Genomic DNA, 25,033 nt, shown 5'->3' with positions numbered 1-25,033 from the left:
TTGTTCTGAGAAAGTGTGGCCGGTTGGGGCTGCATTTCTCGTGTGTTCGTCCACTCGTGGGGTGGCGGCGCGGAGGAGAGACACGCTTTGTCTCGTCCTGTTTGTTTTGTTGGTGGCCGTGGTCACCAGTGGGGTTTGGTGGGCGGCTGTGTGCCCCCATCATCGTTTGTGTAGTATCAGTAGTATACTGTTTACAGTCTCAAGGTAGCCTTCAGCGGAGAGAGACACGCACTCTCGTGGTCTGGTACAGGGTAGGGAGATTCGTGTTGTTGGGCTTCTCTTGTTGCTCACTAGTCGTCAGTCTGGGAGTTGTGCCCTCCCTTGAGTAGCTGGCTTGTTACTCGGTAGACCGTGGCTGTGTAGGACAATGGGCTTGTTGTCCTAAGGACAGTGTGGCCGGTTGGGGCTGCATTTCCTGTTGTGCGTTCGTCCACTCGGGTGTGGCAGCGCGGAGGGACGCGTTATTTCCTCGTCCCGTTGTTGCTGTTGGTGGTTGTAGTCACCAGTGGGGTTTGGTGGGCAGCTGTGTGCCCCCATCATCTTTTGTGTAGTATCAGTAGTATACTGTATTGTAGTGGTAGTAGCCACGCACACTATTGAATGCTGAGAGGCTTCATGTCGGCCAGTGGTGCGTAGTTGTCGTCCGCCAGACTTGTCTGTGATGAGTATCTGGACTCCGTGTACAGCTGTTGTCACCCGTAGGAGGTGTCTGGTCTTGTGTGTACATCACCGGATGTGCTGTACACATCATATATGATAGTAGTTGTAGGTTAGGGGTGTCAGTCTGACAGGTGTTAGGAAGCACTTGTAGTAAGATAATCGTATGTATAGTAATATACCGCGTGTGTTGTTCCGGTCTGTGAGTTATCACAGTCTGTGGACAAGGCGTGCGGAGAGGCATTAATACTTCATAGAGAAGTGGGTGGAATTGTCCTTGTGGGCGGTTTCTCTAGGGCAGGGGCGGGCAACCTCCGGCCCGTGGGCCACATCCGGCCCGTGAAGGCTTAGCGTCTGGCCCGCCACCCTGCTAGGCTTTATTAATGCAATCCGGCCCGCGGACCTCCCACTAAAAGTAGAGAAGAAACTCTAATAAATTTTAAGTTTTTAAATGAATAAATTATACTATTGAATTACTTTACATTTCATTATTATTATTATTATTATGATTATTATTAGTAGTAGTAGTAGTAGTTGTAGTAGTAGTCGTGTGTGCATACGTTTTCTTTTATTACTATAGTATTCCATGCATTTGTCTGAGATTTCGTTTTTCACTCCGGCCCGTGACCTCCTTCCAAGAGTCTCATCTGGCACTCACTTTAAAAAGGTTGCCTGCCCCTGCTCTAGGGGGTATTAAGGCCTCGCCCTATTACACATAGCATCTACCATTTATAAATTCTAGTTAGTTGCGTACAGGAGGAGTTGCTAAGGAGATTCCCTTACAGTGGGGGAAATTATACACTGTTGGCAACCTTGAAAGAACCTGAGGGTTACGGTGACTGTGAGTTATAGTAGTGGGGACTCTGTGGAGTGTTTTATAATTCCCACTGTACTGACCGTAACAAAGTTGGCGATTTTGCCAGAATAACACTCTAGTGAGCTGTAGCAGTTAACCGCAGCTGCGTGGCTTACGTAACATAAAGTGGCGACCTCGCCAGGATCAACCAAGTGCTTTTATAGTGGTGTAGTGTATTGTGTGGGGTATTATTACTTATATTATTTTATTGTTTGTGAGAACGAGTCCCTGTGAGCACCATGGAGGGAGTTACTGGCCTTTTCACCTCACCAGTGGAGGGTGAGGATGCGAGTGTGAGCCGGCGAGACTCACCACGTGGGTATGATGAGTTGTTGGCCGCGCGTGGGGTCAGTGGAGACGCACGTATGTCTCATGATAATGGATGTTGCGGTCCCAGTGAAGGTGATGTGGGATATATTAGCCCTGGCAGAAGTATCGGAAGCAGGGGAGGCTCCCGACGATCTAGTCCAGCCAGCAGTATTGTTGATAGTGTCCAGTCAGCTGCCAGACTGGAGGAACTGCAATTGAAGCTGGAAATGAGGAAAATGGAGATAGAAGCAGAAGAGAGGCGAGAGTTGAAGAGATTAGCTGCGGAAGAGAGACAAGAGTCAAACAGACTAGCAGCAGAGCAGGAGGCTAGAGAGGCAGAAGAGAGGGCTAGAGAAGCGGAAGAAAGACGAGAAATTCAGAGACTAGCAGCAGAGAAGGAGGCTAGAGAGATGGAGATGATGAGATTGGAGATGGAGAGAGAAAGGGCAGATAAAGATAGAGAGTTGGAGTGGGAGAGAACTCGCCATGCAATAAGTACGCCTGGAGTTGTTGGTAGTGTAGGAGGAGGAGGAGGAGAACAGAGTGTTGAGCGTACTTTAGTTCAAAGTCTCCAGCTAGTCCCCGAATTTGATGAGGGTAAGGTGGCTGAATGGTTTGTTCGCTTCGAGAGGAAAGCCAAGGAGTTTGCTTGGTCTCGAGAGAGATGGGTAGGCTTGGTTGCGAATAAACTCGAGGGAAAAGCCTTGGAAGTTTATGATAAAATGTCAGCTGATGATCTGGATGATTATAAGGAGTTTAAGGCTGACATCTTGCGGGCATATGAGCTGCGACCAGAAGCCTATCGCTTGCAATTCAGAGGAAAGAGGAAGCGAGCAAGTGACTCCTACCTCGAGTGTGCTCGTTCACTGGAGCAAGTGTTTGAGAGGTGGATTGCAACCGAGGGTGTTGACTCTCTCGAGGCTTTGAAGGAGTTAGTAGTTATGGAGCAGTTCATTGATATTGCTGATAAGGAGCTGGTACCTCTGTTGAGGGAGAAGAGGTTTAGGACTTTGAAGGAGGCTGCTACATGGGCTGATGATTATGTGTTGGCCCACCGTCTTGTGCAGCAGCCTGGGAGTCGGAGTCGTAAGGAAGGTGGTCCTAGGGGAGGCCCAGGGAGTGGTGGCAGTTCTTCCTCGGGCTCTCCAGGCCACTTTAGGCGATATACGGGATTCGGCAGTAAGATGGGTTTGGGAAAGCCCCAGGCCCCACCCTCCTTCTTCTGCGAAGGACGGGACGGCGGGGAAGGCGGCCCCTAGAACGCCCAAGTATGATTACCAGCCTACATGCTATCACTGCCGAGGAAAAGGGCATTTTAAGTTCAATTGCCCAAAGTTAGTAATAGCTGAAACTCCAAAGTCCTCGCAGAAACCAGTTGCCTTGTTGGTGTGGCCTGAGACAGTTCGTGGTGATGAGTTGACTGCTCCTTCAGGCTTTAGAAGTGAGAAGGCACGGCGTGTGCCTGAGTTGTGTTTGGAAGAGGGAGAGCAGGTTGGCCCCCCTGTTCCTCCCCCTGTTGCCTCACCCACACCTAAGGATAGTGAGCTTGACTGGTGCCGTCCTTTCCTGTGTGGAGGCACTGTTGAGATTGATGGCACAAAGTATCCCGTCACCGTACTGCGTGATACGGGTGCACAGCAGTCAGTGTGCCGAAATGTCACTGGTAGGAAGGTGACATCTAGCAAGGCAGTGTTGTGTCGTGGACTTAACACTGTGGAGGAGTTCGTGACAGCTGAGGTGACGCTGTCATGTCCTCTTGTCACTCCTACGGCTCAGGTAGCAGTGGCAGACGAACTGCCAGTTGCAGGAGTGGACTTTCTGCTTGGGAATGATTTAGCTGGTGGTCATGTATGGATTCCAACCTCTGATGAGGATGAGGTTGCTGAAGAGTCTGGGCCAGTGGTGCAAGACTCTGTGAATGTTGTTACAGTATTTGGAGATTACTACCCTCGATTCGATACATGGTAAGAAAATTTCACAGATATGGTATCCGCTCATGTCATCTGACAGGGCTGAGAGCGGGGGAGCAGGGGTGATGACGTCATCCACGCCACACCTCCCTACCACTCGCAGTACTGTCTTTAACTTGACCATCCTTGGAGCCTATTATTTCTTCCCCTCCCCATGTTTTTTACCTACATTACATATTACTTACATGCATTACTAATTAGATGAATAAATGGAATATTAAAGGGTCTATTGTAAGCACAAATATATTAATGATAATTATGACAGACATTTAAAGCCTACTACCAGCGGCGAATCATGTAGCAACTGATAAAGAGCACAGATGGGCCTGGCAAGCCCACTATCAGAGAATGGTGGAAGTCGTATAACATCAAGCATGCCTGAGATAACATCAAGTCATCTTGGGACGAAGTGAAGACGTCTACCATGAACTTGGCATGGAATAAAGTATGGCCAGAATGCGCGCATGACTTCTCAGGCTTTGCTGAAGACGATATCGGTGCAGTCAGAAATGACATAGTAAATCTGTGCCATAGGGTTGGCTTCGATGAAGTTGATGATGATGATGTTCAAAATCTTTTGGAAAGCCATGCTGAACTTTTCTCAAATGATGAACTTACAGAGCAAGCTAGAGAATGTCTCGATGGTATCGAAAAAAGCTCTGGAAACCCTGAAGGAATGTGACCCAAATTCTGTCAGGAGTAGCAAAGTGGCTCATGGCATAAAGAAAAGTGTCAAGATTTATCAAGAAATCTATGATGAAAAAACAAGAAAAACCAAACAGTCCTCCATCTACGACAACATCTTATCCTTGTCTGCCCACTCAGCGGAAGATGAGTAAGGGCCGAAATCCCTACTGTCCCATTTTCTGGAGGAACGTCATCTGATAGAATACATGGCGAGTGAAAGGTTTATTTCTTTTGCGCAGTACATTTTTTTTTTTTTTTTTTTTTTTTTTTGTGACTTTTCATGTATTTTTATTTCTGTATGGGTGACTTTTGACGTGCTGGAATGCATTCTCTACTATTACATGTTATAATGTGTTCAGTATACAGTACAGGTAACTCGATTTACGCGTGTTTGATTTACGCATTTTTGTTATAACAATAAAAAAATATTATAATTAATTTAATTTGCGCGATCGCTTTGCTTATACGCGATTTGGCCCAACCGCATTTTCAAACTGAGCACCAGACGCAATTTTAAACTTTGGGCTAGAGAGTTCCATAGCTGGCCAATAGGTGGGAGCTCTGAGGCCGGATCCAAAAATCGGGTTGTTGTCTATGTTGGTACAAACAACCTCCATAGCAACCTCCTGCTCACATACCAACCTTCGTAAAATAGCATCCACAAAGATTTGTTGCTGTTGGCAGGTGGAGGTTGATAGCCCGCCTAAAAGTGCTCATTGGCTGCCAGGAGCTGGATTCAAGAAATTTTAACAACATCAGAGCTACCTCCTGCCACGAAATGGCATCCATGAATGCTTTGGAGGGACGGTGATGAGGTTGCTATCAGGTTTGCTGGGAAAACCACCTCTAAAAGGTGGTGTTACTGTCTTATATATGCTTTTATGTTCACAAAACAACATTTCTATTAGCTTTTTACAAACCTTGCCCCCAAGAAAGGATTGTTTTGTAATGCATAAAGTGAAATCTTACATGGAATACCAAAAAATAAAGTAGAGATGAGATCGGCCACAGATGAGGCGGAGACTTGAGGCGACTCGGCTGCTTCTTCTTCTTCTTGTGACCCTTTTAGCTTATGTGTTGTCTTTCATGATATTTATGTTTCCACTCCTCTATTGCCTGCTATAATGGATATCATATCTTAGTATTCATATACGTTCATGCCATGAGGATAACCTCGACTCCATGGCACTGAGTGATGGTGAATTACTAATGAAATACTGCGGTATTTCATTAGTAATTCACTATCACTTAGTGCCACGGAGTCGAGGTTATACTCTTGGCATGAGTGTATATAATATTCATTATACCAGGTAATACAGGAGTAGAAACAAATATCGTGGTGAAAGCAACACGCAAGCTAAAAGGGTCACAAGAAGAAGAAGAAGCGGCCAAGTTGCTTCGAGTCTCCGCCTCGTTTGTGGCCGATCTCATCTCTGCTTTATTTTTTGGTATTCCATGCAAAATTTCACTTTATGCATTACAAAACAATCCTTTCTTGGGGGCAAGGTTTGTAAAAAGCTAATAGAAATGTTTTGTGAACATAAATTCATATATAAGACAGTAACACCACCTTGAGAGGTGGTGTTCCCAGCAACCTGAGAGCAACCTGATAACAAGCTCATTACCGTCCCTCTAAGGTTCATGAATGCCATTTCGAGGTAGGAGGTTGCTCTGACATTGTTAAAAAATCTTGGATACAGCTTTCGCTCTTCTAATGCCTCATTTGCAGTCTGCCAGCACTTGAGTACTGACAGAATCTCTTCAATCTACCTATAATTGACAGAGATGGCCCCAAAACGTCCTTCATCTTCTTCTGCATGTGGGGTTATTTTTGATAAGTGGATTTTTTATAAAGTGGTAAAGCTCAGAGGAAGATGGTGACTGACTGTGGTGGGAGTGGTGAAGGCAGTGACGCAGTGAGTGTCTTCTTTACGTATTTGTTGTTTTGTTGTTTTCTCTTATTATTTTTTACTTTATTTTATTATTTCTTGTTTTTCCCTTTACTTTAGATACACTTATAATATTTAGAATGGTAAATATGTAAATTGTAAATGCCTCCCCTCCTCCTGCGGCCACGCTGCACAAGGCTTTCTTCTTCCTCTCATCCCTATTCTCTCCAACTCTCTAATGCAAGAGTTAACCAGTACACTCAATCATTCATCCCTTTCACTGGTAAACTCTGGAACTCCCTCCCTGCATCTGTATTTCCGAATTCCTACAACTTGTCTTCTTTTAAGAGGGAGGTATCGAGGCATTTGCTCCCCTAATTCTGGCTGACGGTTTTGGCACTTATTGTATTCTTTGGAGAGCCAGCACTCAAGTGGGCCTTTTTCTAACTTTTTTTTTTTTGCAGTTGGCTGGTCCTCTTTCATACGAAAAAAAAATAAAATAAATAAAAATATGTTAATTTAGCCAAATAAATAGAGTATTTTGTACAAATTTTTGGGGACCACATCCTGCATCCCCCTTATTATCTATTGTTTCTTATGAGAATTACATGTTTGTTTTACGCAAATTTTGATATACGCAATGCCTCTTGGAACACATCTATCGCGTAAATTGAGTTACCTGTAATTTTTATTTATGGTAAGGTTTTCACAATGCATATGTACCATATAACAAGAACTTACTGTGTATATATATATATATATATATATATATATTATATATATATATATATATATATATATATATATATATATATATATATATATATATATATATATATATATATACACACACACACATAAAGCAAATGAATATCGGTTTCATATATCAGTTATTGGCTTCCTTGACTACTAATAATCGGTATCAGTATCAGCCCTGAAAAAACATATCGGTCGATCTCTGGTATGCAGTGCATTTTTTTCTCTTCCGGCAGATCAATGATATGCAGCTAGAGACCACACCCTGAAGAGAGACAACAGTTTGACTGAGACAGCTGCACAGGCAAGCCACCTATTTGCTACTTACCTCTCTCTTTTCCCCTGCCTTGTCATTTGAACTAGTCCAACCATTTAACTTGACATTGGTAGCAGCATTGAACTATGATAAAAGACATTAAGCTAATATTAACACTAGCCAAAATTTTTAAATGACAGACAATTTTATTCTTAATTGTACTCTCTTATATTTGAATCTTACCTACAGAATATGAGCACATCAGAATGTTTTTTAGGTACTCTATAGTACATTATGTATTTTGCAATTATTATAATCACATGAACACTTCACTGAGAGATATTCAAGGAACAACAAATTATATGTCAGAGAGTGAGAAATTGAGGCATCTGAAATCATCACATACTACAGTTAATCTGATACAGTGTGATACTATAGGTTATATGTTTATAAAACTTGGTGATTGAACTCTATGGCAACAGGGTCCCACAACAGTTCTTTTGTCCCACAGGTCCAACTGTATGCATCACAGTTATTTCTTACTGGCTCTAAATCCCACAAAAGAGCCATATTTGAGAAAGTGGGTGTCCTTTCTTGTATTTTCTCTTCACAAAGAGTTTTGTCAATCTCCACTAGCTACACCAAAGCGTTCTTGCTCACCAAACCAGAACTCAGTCACCTCACTACAAAAAGATCTCCAATCCACTGGTCTTCATGTGAATTTTGAGGTGCTTAACAACAGTTCCAAGGCCACAGTTTTTGCAAGCCAGTGGTCATTAACAGTATGCTTTTCCAAGGATTTGAGCATTATCTAAAAATGTGCCTTGAAGTCAATAAGTGTAGGAGCAATATTGCCATTTCTTTGTCCTTGGCACCACATGGCTATTATTGCAGCATCAGTGTCCATGCACTGCCCATGACACATAGGGCACACAACACTGCTCAGAAGTACAATATATATTTCAAAATTAAGATAAAAGGAAAGGGAAAGGGAAAAAGAGAGGTTGCATATGTAGCGTATGTACCACCAAAAACTAATGCATGGAATGAAGAAGAGTATAAAGAAATATTGAGAGATACTGGTAATTGTTTAAAAATAGTATTGCAAGAAAGTAGGAATATCACACTTATGGAGGACTTCAACTGCAAAGAGGTATGCTGGGAGAACTGAACCATACAAGGAGATTAATTAATGCTATGACACAGTGAATTAGGTAAGCTACAAGAGTTGGAGGAAATGAGGAGGCATCAAGGCTCAACTTATTGTTTATGAAAGAGATTGACGTCATTGAAGAAATACTTCACAAAAATGGAAGATATAATTATGGGAAGGCAGACCTTGCAAAGTTAATGGAATACTTTGAAGAAGCTGAGTGGAATCAACTATATACAGAAAATAAAGTACAAGGGAAGTGGGATATATTTATGAATATTTATAATGAGGAGACTAAAAGATATGTTCCAAAAATCAGTGTGGGGAAGAGGAAGGAAGGCTAGTTTAGCATAAGATGTAAAATAGCAAAAGTGAAGAAGGAAGCAGCATGGAATAGATGGAGAAAAATAGGAGGCCTTAATAATTGAGAAGACTTTAATATCCAAACACTAAGAGAAGAACAAAGGAACAATGAGAAATATAGTTGACAAATGCAAAAGTGATCCAAAACTCTTTTATAAACATGTTAATGAGAAAATGAAAAAAAAAGAAGCTAACAATAGATATATTTAAGTTGATAATGTCACATACATGGATGCAAGATCACAGGCAGAAATACCAAAGAAAACTAGTTTGAAGAGACACAATTAGATTACAGGAACAAAGAAATGAGGAAGATTCATGTAAAAGCTTGGGAAATCAGGAAGATTATGAAAACCTCGGATGTGAATAAGGCTCAAGGATCAGATTGGATATTAAGAGAATGTCATGACCAGCCAGCAGAGTTAATACATAACATCATGGTATGTTTTTTAAGGAAGGAAAAGTCCCTCTAGACTGGAAAAGGTCAAACATTGTACCAATTTTTAAGGAAGATAACAAAGAAGAACCACTGAACTACAGACCAGTGTCCCTGACAAGTTTGTTTGCAAAAATAACAAAATTAGTTAAAGACAGATGGTTGTAACAGCTAGAAGAGTCACATACAATAACTGGATGACACTTTGGTTTCAGAAATGGAAGATCTTGTGTCACAAATTGTTGAGTTTCTAGAGCAATAGACATAATCCAGGAGAAGGACGTATGGGCAGACTGTGTCTACTTGGATCTAAAAAGAAGTTTTGATAAAGTACCACATCAAAGATTGTTATGGAAAATTAAAAACAAGTGAGTAGTTTATGGGGAAAAGTACTGGATTGGATAACAGACTTCTTAAAAGACAGAGAAATTAAAACAGTGATAAAAGGTGAAGAATCAAAATGGTGTAGAGCAGGGGCATCACTAGGTTTTAAGAACAGGGGGAGTTTAGCTCCCAGAAGATTCACAGGATGCGAGTGCGCAAAGCGCCCAAGCGAAAAATTTTTGTACTTGCAACCTTTTGACACTGTACGTATTAAAATTACGCAACAAACGCAGAAGAAATCTAAATGGTTGAAACTGAAAATGGAAGAAAGCTGTAGTCATCTTTGGTAAGCATGAGATGGCCCAAACACATGAGGACAGTGTTGCTGTATGGAAAAGCTACCAGGCAACTTGGAAACAGGAAACACTGCACAGATGATAGCAGCATAAGTGAAACTTCAAAGCACTAAAGAGTTGACTTGAAAATAGAGGGGATTCTGGTGGAAAGAAACTTTCTTGCCTGGAAATCAGAGGCTGGATGTCCACACAAAGATATGTTGTCTGTGCACAACTGCCTTGATTCAGAATTTTTGCACTTGCAAGATTTTTTGCTTACAAATTTTTGGCACTGTATTAGAATTACACAGCAAACACTGAAGAAATCTGAATGGTTGAAAAGCAATATTGTAAGTCATCTGTTGTTACTGTAATGGTAATGTTAGCTTTTAGACCACAGGTGTCAAACTCAAGGTCTACAGGCCACACCTGGCCATTAGGGATGGGTGATATGAACTATCACAATTGCCTGGTATTTATTGTGAAAACAATAAAAGTAGAGATAAGAAACAGCCATTGAACTTCACATTTTTTACTAAGAATAATATATCAGTGCATCCAGTCTTCAGAGCTCTCAAAACACTACTCTAAAATAATACTAAGGCTGCTGAACTACATCAATTAAGTTTGAGTAGCACTCCTATATTGCAAAAGTGTAGTGTGCTTTGCTTATCATACGATATGGAAACTATTTTTCTGTCAGTAATATTGTAGACATTATTGTTGTAAATATTATATTATAAATCATTCAGAGATGTGTAAACATCTTAGTCCACAGATGGATTTGTTGTTTTATTTCAATAAGAAGAACAAGAAAATAGATGACATATGTTTGCAGCATTAACAAGAAAAAAAAACTGAAAATTGTCCACATATAGTTACAGTACTGTACACATGTAGTATGCAAGAAAAATGACTTGTAACAAAGTAAGCCAAGAACATTTTTAATTAACATGGCTGCAATCACCTGTTACTTGGTGGGTGGAAGCATCAAAGATTGTTGTATTTAAGTTTTAGGCCACCAATAGCTTTGCTGTTCTATTTCAGTCTGTTTTTTTAATAAGGTACTACAAGAAAACACAGGACATATGCTTGCAGTATTAACAACAAGAAAAATATGAAAATTGTCCACATACTGTTTCAATACTGTATTTTTTACTCTAAAAGAGCCCATGTGTATTGTATGCAAAACTGTATGAAAAAAAAAAAAGATCCGTGTTGTCACAAAGTAAGCCAAGTACATAATTTTTAAAAACATAGCTGTAATCACCAGTTACTTGGTGGGTGCAAGCATCAAAGAATGCTGTCTCTTTTTAAGGGTGGCAAATCAGTCACTCACTTTGTTGTGACTCAGATACAGAAGGGTGTCTTTATCAGTGGACATGGCTGCAAGGTGGTGAAATATTTTCTGACCCATTGTTTGACGCAGCCAGGAGTGCAGCCGACGCAGAGCACTAAATAACCTTTCACATGAGCAGCTGCTTACAGACACTATTATGGCAACTTGGATGGTTGCCTTCAGAAAGGGAAACATGTCAGAATCAAGGAGGTTGTGCACAGACAGCATATCTTGAGGTGGACATCCAGCGTCTGTTTTCTGGGCAAGAAAGTTTCTGGCCACCAGAACCTCGTCTGTTTTCAGGTCAACTCTGTAGTGCTTTGGAAGTTCATTCAAGTATGGCTCACTTAAGAAGTTAGGACTGCATGCCTGGATGTCTTTCAGTAGCCATGCATCTACATTGCAAAATCTTTGCTCTAGCCTGCCATCCATCCTATCCACAAAAGAGAAAAGTAACCTTTTCAATGTGTTTGAGTTGTTCAACTCCGTGCATGAACCTGTAGCTGTCTCCAACACAAAATCCTCCATTTTCCTCTGTTTGTTCCTTGGTTCAGGGATACTGTGGGTGTAGTACAGAGCCTTGGTTTACTCATAGAGCTCTGTGGCAAATGCATCTGCACGTTTGCCCTTAAGTGTGTCACATAGCTTGTTTGCAGATAAAAGCTTCTGCCAGGTCTGAAGTCTCTTTGTAGGAGCTTGTGGACTTCTGGTATGGAAAGAAGTAACTAAAACAGCAGTAGTGCATAGACAGCTTAGAACTTGTAGAACTTTGCTCTGACAACAACAGCTATGGGAGATCCAATGACAGAAAGGCACTCCAAAATAGCAGACAGTGTCCTAAGAACTGCATTGATTGATTGCAACTGACATGCCCAGCAAGTATTTGAAAGTTGGGAGAAGCAGGATGTATTCTGATTGACTGAATATTCTAACCAGTTGTGATTTTTCAAACCAGCTGTGGTGAAATGCTCACTTCTGTGTACCTAAAGTATCTTGTGGGTAGCTATTTGGCTTTACCTTTTTTTTTTTTTTTTTTTTTTTTTTTTTTATGTTATGGCCTGTAGTGCCTGTAGGTATAATTGAAGAGTATATGTGGGAAGCGCTGTTAAGCTTCTGCCCATTATTGGCACAGGCAATTTTATTTATGGTGGTACCCATATTAAGGCCCATATCACCACCCAAGTAGAACCTGGAGATCATGGTTACATGTAGGTAACTTTAACCCACTCGACAAATGGCATAGCCTCAAAATGGTATGTGGTGGGATTCAAACCTATGCGTGGACGTCTGCCCGATCCCACGCTCACCACCTTATGCCACAAGAAGTCTTAGAATTTTTAAGGAGTCATGGCATTGTAATAATCCAATCAACTTCCTATCATCCTACTGGGAATGCACAGTGCAAAAGAACAGTTGGTACTGTATGGAGGACTGTGCGTGTCACTTTAAGGTCACTTGGATGTTCTGAATGTCAATGGGAACTAGTTTTAGATTCAGTACGTATTACACTATTCAGTCGTTCCTTTGTACTGCCACAAACCAACTCCTCTTGAAAGATTATTCTCATTCCTTAAGAAATCTTTTAATGGACACTCTCTACCATCTTGGCTTACTACGCCTGGACCAGTTCTACTGTGGAAATTTGTCCGTACTTCTAAGATTGATCCACTGGTGGAAGAGGTAGAGTTTGAGTGTGCTACCCCTCACTATGCTTATGTACGCTATTCTGATGGACAAAAATCTACTGTCTCCACTAAGGATCCTACTCCAAGAGATCTAAACAAAGAAGAGGAAAACAACAGAAGACAACAGGAGTTCCCAATGCCTGAACGAACTACTACTCCTCCAAAGATTGCCACATTGTGAAGACCTTAAGGCATCAAAGACAGTAGTATGCCTGTAGGTCTTCAGTTGCCTGCTGAAAGAGTTGAGGCATTCCACCAGGGTTAGCAAACCCTGTGATAGGTTTGTTTATTATTGCTGAGCTTATTTATTTATTTATTTTTTTTTTTTTTTTCTTCCATGGGGTGAAATGTGGTGTTTATACAACTCATTAAACTCGGTTATTATCTGCATATTGGTTCAGTGGTTTAGTTGTTGTTTCACTGTATTTGTTCAATATTGTGTGTAAGCTTCATGAAGCTTTATGGAAGTTTTCTTCTTAGTGCTGGACCTACACTTGAGACAGGTAACTCTAGCTGCTCCACCTGTACATAGCTTTGGTTTATTACTAAGTAAAGCCTTGAAAAGAGGAAGAGTATACTTTTTCCTTTAATGTATATCACATTAATTACATGGGACTGTTAGCTCTTAGCTATTAGCTGGAGCTAATTGTTACTACCAGCTTTCTTGAAAAACTTCTGTATGTTGTAACATTAAGGATGGTATGTTAAGGAGAGTCAAGGTGGATAGGGTGCGCATTGAATGAGTCTGTAGGCTTAAGAAGAACTGTCATACCAAGTAATTAAAATGAGAGGGGGAACTTTATGAGAAGTGATTTTGGAGTTCAGTGCATGGTAGTAATATTAATGTTAGCATTAAGTGTACTACGTACATGTATAAGGCAGAATACAGTAGGGAAGGAAAGTACATAGTAATGTGTGAATTGGTACTTGGGGTAGTGGATCTGAGTAGGGTTTGGGGAAGGACGCGACCTGGGAGTGAAGGAATGGCACTCTCTCCTCGGATCTTGGTGGGATGTGGACGCATGACAGCAAGCAAGGGTGATGCTGGTGGATAGAGGTGACCACTCCTCTCAGATCAGGTGGGTAGTGTGTTTTTATGGGAGATTTGTGGAAGGTATATTCATTGAGTGGAGGCTGTTATAATGTAGAGTTGAGTGGTGGATTTAAGTGGGGAGAGAGTGTTAAGGGTGTTTCTCGTGTCTCTGTTGTTTGTTCAGTCCCGCTTCAATTTCATTGTCTTCATTCTAATGTAATTTACTATAGTTGAAATATATGTAAAATTGATTTGGAACAGTTTTTCTTTCAATGAAAATCCTGGCCTGTGTGTTACAATGTCCATCTTGTAGGCTAGTTATCTTAATGCTGCTGCTCTTTGTCTGTGGCTCTGGCTGTGTATGTACCGCAGGTGCAGTTGCGGAGGAGTGTAAGGTAACAGTGAAAACATGGACTGGATTTTCAGTAACATGGCTGTTACTGGTGGAATGGTTTGGATTGGATAATAAGCACTGACAAAGAGTCTCTACCTTACACTGTGAACTTTTGAAGTGAAGGGAAACCAAATGATTTCTAAAGAATAATGATATTATATTATTATTTATTTAAAGCCATATTCCTGCATTCATATTGATTCTGTCTTTGATAAAAGAAAAATTATAACATAATATATATATATATATATATATATATATATATATATATATATATATATATATATATATATATATATATATACAGGGAACAGTTCTAGCCCCTGTAATGTTCATAGTGTATATCAATGATATTATTAATGAGGTGGACAGTTACAAGCTTATTTGTAGATGATGCATTTACTTACTGAAAAGAGTGGAAAATGACATGGATTGTGAAATGCTACAAATGATTTGAATAAGATACATGAGTGGAGCAAGAAATGGGAAAGGGTATTTAATGCAAAAAACTGCAGTGATGGAACTAGAGAAAAGCATAAGATGGCAGGCAAGATCTTATACTATGGGAAGGATGAAAAATTCAGAAAACAAGAGAAAAAAGACCTAGGTATTACAATAAATAATGATTCATCACTGTTTAAACATGTGAACAATATAGTTGGGAAAATAAATAAGTTACTAAGAAATGGGCATTTACCTATAGATGAAGACATGATGAAAACCAATAGAATACATGATTCACCCTAGACTAGAATATGCTACACTTATATGGTCACCAGATAATAAGAAAGATTTAAGGAAGATAGAAAGGATTCGAAGAGCTGCAACGTAAATGTTTCCAAGTTTGAGAGACCTAACATATGAGTACACATTAAATATATTAAAACTTCCAACATTGCAACAGAGGACAGAAAGAGGAGACCTAATTGCTATCTATATACAGGGCATGGAAGGAGATGAACACAATTGACAAAGAAGACCTATTGGAGTGGGACTCAAGAAATATAAGGGGACATTGCATGAAATTGAAAAAGAAAAAGACTGCATGTAGAAAACATTAAGAAATATAGTTTGCCAAACAGAAGCATAGCAGTGTGTATGAATTTGGATTAAACAGTGGTTCAAGCAAGAAATATTCATGACTTTAAGGCTAAACTGGATGACTGTAGGTATGCAGACAGGACAGCCAAGCATAGCTCTTTTCCTGTAAAACACAACTAGGTAAATACACTCACACAACAGCATAGCTTGGCATGGAATGGCATGGCATAGGTAATGCTCCAGTATAACTGGCACCTGAATTTTTTACTATTTTCTTCCAGACCTTCACAAAACCCTATGTATACATAAAATGCAATAGTATAAAGTGGTGGAAAAATGCCACCAACCCTCTATCCCCAACAAGCTTGTGTACTTGTGGGAGTGGGTCTTCAGGTAGAGAAAGATGGAAGCAAGTCTTTTCTGAGAAGAAAATTATCGAAATCACCTAGAAAAAGGCAAACACATGACCAGAAACAATTAAAACACACTCATATGCACTAGGAAAGCATATTCTGCAATCATACCACAAACAGTGTAGGAAAAATTTCAGTGTCAGAAAAAAGATCATGACCATGGTTTACATATTTAACCTAAGTCAAACCTAACACTATCACTACATTCAGGTTTGACTACAGATTGTTGGGTGATATGATGTAAAATTTCCCCTGGATTGTTACTGCTATTATTGTTGCAGAATGTGCTGACCTGGTGCATATACCTGTGTATTACGTGATTCTGGTTGCATATTTTATCTGGCATGGTGACCATTTGAAGTATATGGAGATCAAAGGTCCACTCCTGAGACTTAAGAACCTCATAAGAGTAAAGCAAAAGGGGTTGTTGTACCTATGACATCTTTCAGCTGTTTGTTACCAACACTAGGACCAAATAAAATTTGTCAAGCAGATGCCTGAAGCTCTAGAGGGGCACTGAAGCTCAATCCCAGAATTGCTTGCCAATCCCACTCTGAAGAAAACACATAATATTAATACTAACTTTTTAACTTATCTTTTGATATTTCTGGAAGACATTGTGTAGGTACACCTGAAGACAGGAGAGAATATAGGGCACTACATAATGTTCTCTCAATACTGTGAGTGTTAACAAAACTTTTACCTCATTAGCCATGAAATACTGAAAAACAGAAAAGCTAAGCTTCAAAGATAATGAAATTTAAGGGGCAAACAAGTAAAGCAGCAGAGATATAACTATAAGAAAATGTGTTACCTACAGGTGATGTTTGGTCTTCTCAAGTCAAACATATTGAATGCATTTAGAAAACTGTGAAATTCCTATGCAGTGAAATAGTTAGTTATAAAATTCTATGCAAACAAGTGAATGGCTTTCTGATAGGAAACAGAGAGTAGTATTAAATGGGGCAATGTCTGAGTGGAAGGAAGTGGTTAGTGGGGTACCCCAAGGATCAGTGCTAGGACCTCTTCTTTTCTTGGTGTACATTAACGATTTAGATATAGGAATTAGTAGCAAAGTATCAAAGTTTGCAGATGATACTAAGATAGCATGTGCAGTACAGGGTGAAAAGGACAATTACAGAATACAACGAGACCTGGACAGGCTGATAGCATGGGCAGACAGGTGGCAGATGGAGTTTAATTCTAAAAAGTGTCAGGTTATGCATTTAGGTAAAGACAACACAAACTTTAACTATGAGATGGAGGGATGTTGGCTAGAGGCAGTAGAGGAAGGAAAGGATTTAGGAGTAGTGATAGACAGGACTATGAAATTTTCAAAGCAATGTTTAGAAGCAAGAAATAGGGCAAATAGGATCCTGGGTTTTATAAATAGAAATGTTAGTTATAAAAGTAAGGAAGTATGCTTTAGATGGTTTAGAGGTACTTGTCTCTTATAAGAACAGTCATTGCATCCTTTCACTAATACTTCAGTGCTGTACAATTTACTATTTGGAAAGTATTGGTTGCATCAAACAAATGTATGTATATTTTATTATATTTTATTTAATCAAAGAGACCAAAGCCCATATCATCATCAGATTCCTCTTCTGGTTCTTCCTTTTTCTCCTCTTTCTTCTCTTCAGCAGCAGGGGCAGCAACAGCTCCTTCTACTGGAGCAGCAACTCCACCACCACATGCAGGCATGGAGGAGATTAAGGCAGAACCTGCAAGAACATCAATTAATAAATTATTGTACTAAAAGAAAGTTAACACTATTCCTCTTTAAAATTTGTTTATTTTATTTTATTTATAATTTTTTATCTTATTTTATTTATTTCTTTTTTTTTTGTTATGGCCTATAGCACCAGTAGGTATACTTGAAGAGTATAGAAAGTGCTGTTCAGCTTCCACCCATTGGTGGCACTGGCCTATATCACCACCCAAGCACATCTTTGGTGTAACCAACTAGAACCTGGGTATTCTGGTGACATGTAGATAACTTTAAACCACTAAAATATCTATATTTGCAAAGCAGAAGTGGTATTGATTAAAAATTTGTATAAAATATAAAATAAAATTATATATAGCTAAACAATTGATTTCCTATTATTTTTTTCAAAGTGATCAGAATAAAAGAAATAACTATTAACATATAACATAACATAAATAATAGGATAACAAAGGGCCACCAGGGCCCATCCAGGTTATCCTGTATCAGTCGCACAGCGACCTCGTCATCAGTACTTAAAGATACACTTACAAGTACACAATACATTTTATACTAATTCTAAATATTTGGCCCATTAACAGGGCTAAGTCCTTCAGCGAATTCCTCTACAATCTGTGATCCCCATAAATGGGGATCATGTCTTGTTTAACTATTGTAAATTTCTTATAAAAACTATCATGCAGCGCTATACATAATTATAAATCTAATAAATTTAAGTGCTTATCTAATCTGTTTTTAAACATTGTCAAACTAGTGCTATTTACAACCCTCTCTGCCAATGCATTCCAGAAGTCTACACCCTATGACTAAAGAAATATTTTCTTATATCTAACTTGCAGCCTTGCTTTCTAATCTTCCTGCCATGATTTCTAGTCCTACTCCCCTCTTCTAAGGTAAAGAAAGATCTCGCATCTATGTAGTTTGTATCTGAGAACATTTTAAATAACTCTATCATATCCCCTCTTATACATCTCCTCTCAAATGAAAACATGTTTAATTCCTTTAATCTATCTCTATACTCCAGGCACTTTAATGCTGGTATCATCCTAGTTGCTCTTCTCTGAGCTGCTTCTAACATGTTGATATCCTGCCTATAATGGGGTGACCAGGCCTGTATGCAATACTCTAAATGGGGCCTAACATAGGAATTATATAAGCTACGCACCACTTCCTTACTTTTATAACTCACATTTCTATTTATAAAACCCAGGATCCTATTTGCCCTATTTCTTGCTTCTAAACATTGCTTTGAAAATTTCATAGTCCTGTCTATCACTACAGTAAGGTCCCGAGTTACGTCAGTTACGTTCCTGAAACATGAAGTAAGTCAATTTTGTACGTAACTCGAGTTTTTGTACTTTCAAAGCATATTAACGAGTTTTCAACCAATAATTTTTTATGGTTATTCAGGTAAGTAAAAGGTTATATTGTTATATTGGTATATTATTAACAACTATGTAGGAATATATTGATTAGGGCCACGAACGCGAAGGACTGCAGGTTGCCGAGAGGGGCGGCCTGAGGCCGCCAGGAGGGTGGGCAGATCGAATGTTGTGATGCCCAGGGTGGACAGCTGGGAGCTTTGTGGAGTGCGGTAGGAGTAGAAGCGTTATATAAGTAAAAGGTTATATTGTTATATTATTTACAAGTATGTAGGAATATGAAACACAAGCTTGTTTTTGTTGTTGATTAGGGCCGCGAACGCGAAGGACTGCATGTTGCCAGTGGGGTGGACGCCTGAGGCCGCCAGGAGGGTGGGCAGGTCGAATGTTGTGACGCCCAGGGTGGACAGCTGAGAGCGTAGTGCAGTGCGGTGGGAATAGAAGCGTGGGCAGCGGGGCAGGAAATGCAATAGGAAAGGGCAATAGGGATCAGCAGACAAGCGCAGACAGTGCAAGTGAGCTGCGAGTGTCGTGTGGCCCAGGCGAAGGCTCCGGAGTTGTTATTGTTGTGATAGGTGCGTGAGCCCTCAAGGTCGTCAACCTCCCCGTTGTCATGGCTTCCCATTTTCTTCTTCACTCCCTTACACACAGCTGCTGCCTCCCTTCTCATGTCTTTTAATTATGTCCATTTTTTCTTGTAGCGTAATGGTTTTCCTTTTCTTAGCATCACTGCTATCACTCAGGAGTTTTTTTTTTGGTGCCATTGAGCAAGATACTAAGATAGATGTAGGAACACTCTTGCCAGGGGCGACGGTGTGGTGGAACTGAGGTACGTAGAGTGTTTTTGTATTCAAGCATGAGGTGGGCGGTGTGGTGGATAACCACTAGTGACGCCTGGCGGCCAACAATAACAATAAACCCCGCGCTTTACGATTTATAAATTTTCAATTTTTTAAATCTTAAATTGCCTTATAGTGGACTGACGTAAGTGTGAGTTTGATGTAACTCGAGACCGACGTAACCCGGGACCTTACTGTACTCCTAAATCCTTTCCCTCCTCTACTGCCTCTAGCCAACATCCCTCCATCTCATAGCTAAAGTTTGTGTTGTCTTTACCTAAATGCATAACCTTTTATAACTTTTCAGAATTAAACTCCATCTGCCACCTGTCTGCCCATGCTATCAGCCTGTCCAGGTCTCGTATTCTGTAATTGTCCTTTTCACTCTGTACTGCACATGCTATCTTAGTATCATCTGCAAACTTTGATACTTTGCTACTAATTCCTATATCTAAATCGTTAATGTACACCAAGAAAAGAAGAGGTCCTAGCACTGATCCTTGGGGTACCCCACTAACCACTTCCTTCCACTCAGACATTGCCCCATTCAATACTACTCTCTGTTTCCTATCAGAAAGCCATTCACTAATCCAATCAACTAACCTACCCCCTATCCCATGTAGTCTCAATTTGTACACTAGCCTCCTATGCGGTACCTTATCAAACGCCTTGCTAAAATCTAGATATATAACATCTATGCTATTTCCATCATCTAACTCCTTGGTAATATATTCTAAGATATTGAGCAAATTTGTAAGACAAGACCTCCCTGATCTAAAGCCATGTTGGGTATCTCTAATTAATATATTCTCATATAAATGCTCCCAAATACTACCCTTAACGATTTTCTCTAGTATCTTACATACTATACTAGTTAAACTGATTGGTCTATAATTATTTGCATCATCCTTCCTACCTTTTTTAAATATGATCCTTGCAGACAAATAAGAAATATTAATGATCCCTGTAGACAAACTACTCTTTCATTTGAGTTTCCATAACAATTCATATGAACTTCTAAAGGACAGGGACAATCCTCATGGGCATCCCTTCCAGTTAGGCTACTTTTCACAATTCAGCAAAAATGGTAAATTTCCACCACAAATTTCTCAATTCTGTCTTAACCAACTGATTAAAAATGTCCTCACACACTTATCAATTCTTTCTCTTCAATATCCCACAAACCCAAACTCTCTAGGTAATTGGTGTGACAGCTTTTTTTTTTTGTTTGTTTGTTTTTTCGTTAAGGCCTATAGCGCCTATAGGCACACTTGAAGAGTGTATGGGAAGCGATGTTCAGCTTCCGCCCATTAGTGGTGCAGGCAATTTTATCTATAGTGGTACTCATATTAGGGCCCATATCACCTCCGAAGCTCATCTTGGGTATAACCACCTAAAACCTGAGTATTATGGTGACATGTAAAGTCCGTTCATCCAAAGAATCCAGGCCCAAACTGCTAATTCGGTTGGCAGCCCTGCCCACCCCCGCCACCACTGAACCTTCCCGACACTTAAATTTTCTTCAAGTACATTTATTTTTCTTCAAGCTATAAACTTGTATATCTATTGAGTTAAGTGAAGAAAAATAAATGTACTTGAAGAAAATTTGTGTCGGGAAGGTTTAGTGGCGGCAGGGGTGGGTATAGGGCTGCCAACCAAACTGCAGTTTCGGCCTGGATTCTTTGGATGAACGGACTATAGGTAACTTTAAACCACTCGACAAATGGCAAAGTGTTTAAAGCTGTACGTGGTGGGATTCGAACCTATGCGTGGACGTCTGCCCGACCCCACGCTCACCACCTTATCCACCATGCACCTCAGTTTGGGGAAGCAAATATAAACAAGCAGGATGTATTATGACTTGAAAGTCTCTACAAGCAGGGTAAAGTAGTGGTTTTAATGAGAGAAGAAATTACATGTATATTTACTACTACATAATACAGTGGTACTTGGAGTACAAATGCTTTTGACTACGAATAATTTTTTTTTTTTTTTTTTTATTGCATTGGAGGATGAACTTTGCTTTGGAGTGCGAACAATAACAAATGCGGTTAACAGATTGCACGCAGTACTGCGCGATCAGCTGACTGCATGCTGGGGCACCATGCTGCCTCAGTGCCTCAGAAATGTTGTTTGCAGTTGTTTGGTTGTTGTTTTGTAGTGCCGCGGATAATAAGTTTTTTATTTTTTTTATTTATTAAAATCTGCCAAGCGTAGTAGCATAAATGGTCACAAGACATACAGACAGACGTATGGAAGATTCTACAAGATCCGAGTGGAAGAGAGAGTATCCAGCTCATGAATTAAAAGCCTTAACCATTATAGCCCATCAGGCACGATCATGGCTCTTATGTTAGAGCTGTAAGGCATGATCGTGGCGCTTCAGAAGCCACGATCCAGATATATCTTATATCTGGACTGTATGCGCTCCATTATGCCGCAGTTTGTTTATGCTTGAGGCTATCTGTCATATATCAAGGCTACAATTGTAATTGGCCCATTGTTTTCAAGATGTTGGACACTTAGCCAATCATGTATCAGCTTTTACAAGGATATATTTGTGGAGGTGTGAGGGCACCAAGCGTGAAGATGGTGAAAGCACTAATGTCAGTATGCTGTATTTTATCATTTTCTATGTATTTCTTGGTGAGATATAAGATATACATGTATTTCCATGGATAAAGAAGCAGTTCAGAAACTTATCATGATGCATGACAATAATGGAATCGTTATTTTTATCTCGTTATTGATGGAGTTGGCTGAGAAGGATGTGTTGACGCTTGTTTCTGACTGCAAAGAAATAGAATTTTCATATTACAATTTGCTTACTTCCCTGATTTATTTTCCATAATGAATGCAGTATATTAAAGAAAAACTTATTGGCTTATATAAGAGCGTGTGGTGCTGGCTTGATGGAGTCACATGAGGAGGATGTGGTGACGCTCGTTTCTGACCACGAGAAGTTGATTTTTCATTATATTATATTTTGCTTACTTTCCTGCTTTATTTTCCTATCTTTTATAGTTATAACATAACAGTAGTATTATTATATATAGTAATAGTATGCAAAAAGTAACAAATTAGGTGAAATTTTTTTTTTTTGTCTTGGGAGGTGGTTTGGAATGAATTATAATTTCTTCCATAAGAATACATGTATTTTGATGCTTTGGAGTAAGAACAAAATTTTGAACAGATTAGTTAGTATTCCAAGACACCACTGTATTTTAGTTATAGCGAAAATGGAAACAAACTTACATATTATGTAGGTGTGTTGAGGTAATAAAATATATTGTCATAAAATGAAGAAACATTTTTAGGCATGGTGACATGCTGTGTGGTGAGAAGGCTCCAAGCAGAAGGGAGATATTCATAGTGAAGAGAGGTTTATTCGTTTTGCTTCTGCTGTTGTAACTTAAGTACATGCCAACTGCATCTCATTTTCCCTGAAATACAGTCCTGCCAGTTTTTTCAAATGGCTATTATGCCCTCTCTCTCTTCCCCTCTTAATGATAAAAAGACATCACTATCAGTGTAGTGAAGACTCAATACGTGAATATCTTTGAAGTCAAACTTTTTGATACAAATGTAAAAGTTTGATTTGGTACTTGAAAAAATATCTGATGTTTGAATGTCTGCATATGTGGTTGGAAACAAAGCTCTGATCTCTCCCTCCCTGCCACCACCAGTTATCCCATTCTGATACCAGTAATACAGAAGCTACAGTATTGGTATTCTGGTATACCCAATACCAAGCCACATCCCTAGTCCCATTGCGGTCGTGAGAACAACATTCTCCAGTGTTGACAGTAGTTTTTCATGTAGTAACTTACAATGGCATCAAGAAGCTTATTAGTGGTGAAAATAAGGAATCTAGTGAGAATGCCAGTTTTAGTGAGCCTTCACTAGTTGGGGTACAGAAATCACACTAAGAAATGAGTTACCAGATGTTTTTATGGATGGTGACTCGTCCTTCAACAAATAACCTCCCTCCTCCTCCACACCCTTCCCCCCTCCTCTTCTATTATCCCTCACTAGCCTTTGTTTACGATAAGTACAAATAAAAATTGTAAAATATTCAATTGAAATTTTTGTAATCTTAAGGTTTTGCTAAGGTTAGAGTGAATTACTTGATTTATATGCATCTGTATTCAAACTTTTTGATACTCATTTGGAACAAACTGAGTCCAAGTACCGAGTGTCCATTGTACTCAGCAATCGAACTGCTTATTACACAATGATGCATTTCTCATAAACTGTTTTATTACTATTATTATCATCTTTACAAGTGTGTGTGTGTGTGTGTGTGTGTGTGTGTGTGTGTGTGTGTTTACCTAGTTGTACTGTACAGGGTTCAAGCAGGGCTTAAAGTGTCCTGTCTAAATTTCTCCATTTATCAAATTTTTCCTTAAAGGTATGAACATCATGTGTTGTAACAACTTCATTATTCAATGCATTCTACTTCTCCACCATTCTGTGTGGAAAACTGTATTTTCCAATATCCTTCACACTGCCTCATCCTAATCTTCTTTACATGTCCTCTTGTCCTTCCATCTTCCGTCACCAGCACCAGGTCTTCCTTGTCTATCTTTTCAATGACATTGACTATCTTGTACATTGTTATTAGGTCCCCACAGTCTATTCTATCTTGTAAGGTTGGTAGTCCGATTTCCTTCAGTTCTTCATATGTTAGGTCCTTTAATTCACCATCTTTGTAGCAATCTTCTGTATCAATTTTCCAATTTTTTCATATCCTTTTCAGAGTTCAGAGACCACATCACTGGTGCATATTCCAGCCTTCAATGTATCATGCTTGTGATGATTTTTTTCATCATATCTTTGTCCATGATTGAAATGCCACTCTTATATTAGTCAACATTTTTTATAATCCAAATATCTTGCTTATGTATTTTTTTGGGCTCAGATTTTCCTGTATAATCACTCCCAGATCTTTTTCCTCTTTAGTCTTTATTATTTGTTCCTCTCCCATCATATAGTTCCATACCGGTCTTCTTTTGCTCTTTCCTAGTTCCATTATTTGACATTTCTTGGCATCAAACTCCAATTTCCACTTCCTACTCCACTCATAGATTTTGTTTATATTTTCCTGTAACAGCAGGCATTCCTCCTTGGTTTTGATAACTCTTAGCAGCTTTGCATCATCAGCAAATAAATTAATACAACTATTTA

General features: G+C 39.5%; 2 protein-coding genes across 8 annotated transcripts in view; one reads left to right on the top strand and one right to left on the bottom strand.

Annotated features, from left to right (window-relative positions):
- LOC123500960 (inactive hydroxysteroid dehydrogenase-like protein 1) overlaps nucleotides 1-25,033 on the top strand; it is a 323,618-nt gene that overhangs the window by 274,553 nt on the left and 24,032 nt on the right. For 5 of the 7 annotated variants that reach the window (XR_006673515.1, XR_006673513.1, XR_006673512.1 and 2 more), the window contains 2 exons: nucleotides 7,361-7,428; nucleotides 13,089-14,306. The exons of 1 other annotated variant lie outside the window; for it this stretch is intronic. Coding sequence is in view for 1 of the 6 variants with exons in the window: in XM_045249511.1 (XP_045105446.1) it covers nucleotides 7,361-7,393 (33 nt within the window). In the remaining 5 variants the exon portion in view is untranslated. Of the gene's footprint in view, nucleotides 1-7,360; nucleotides 7,429-13,088; nucleotides 14,307-25,033 lie in introns of those variants that run through there. One more of the 7 variants, XM_045249510.1, reaches the window with a different exon arrangement.
- Nucleotides 17,440-25,033, bottom strand: part of LOC123500961 (60S acidic ribosomal protein P2-like) — a 34,485-nt gene continuing 26,891 nt past the window's right edge. The window contains exon 3 of the mRNA XM_045249512.1: nucleotides 17,440-17,620. Within this exon, the coding sequence (XP_045105447.1) occupies nucleotides 17,460-17,620 (161 nt within the window). The 3' untranslated portion in view covers nucleotides 17,440-17,459. The remainder of the gene's footprint in view (nucleotides 17,621-25,033) is intronic.

This window comes from Portunus trituberculatus, unplaced genomic scaffold (genome assembly GCF_017591435.1).
Source record: "Portunus trituberculatus isolate SZX2019 unplaced genomic scaffold, ASM1759143v1 PGA_scaffold_522__18_contigs__length_968829, whole genome shotgun sequence".
NCBI classification, from domain to species: domain Eukaryota; kingdom Metazoa; phylum Arthropoda; class Malacostraca; order Decapoda; family Portunidae; genus Portunus; species Portunus trituberculatus.
The sequence above is the reverse complement of the archived record's forward strand: the minus strand, read 5'-3'. Positions and strand labels throughout refer to the sequence as shown.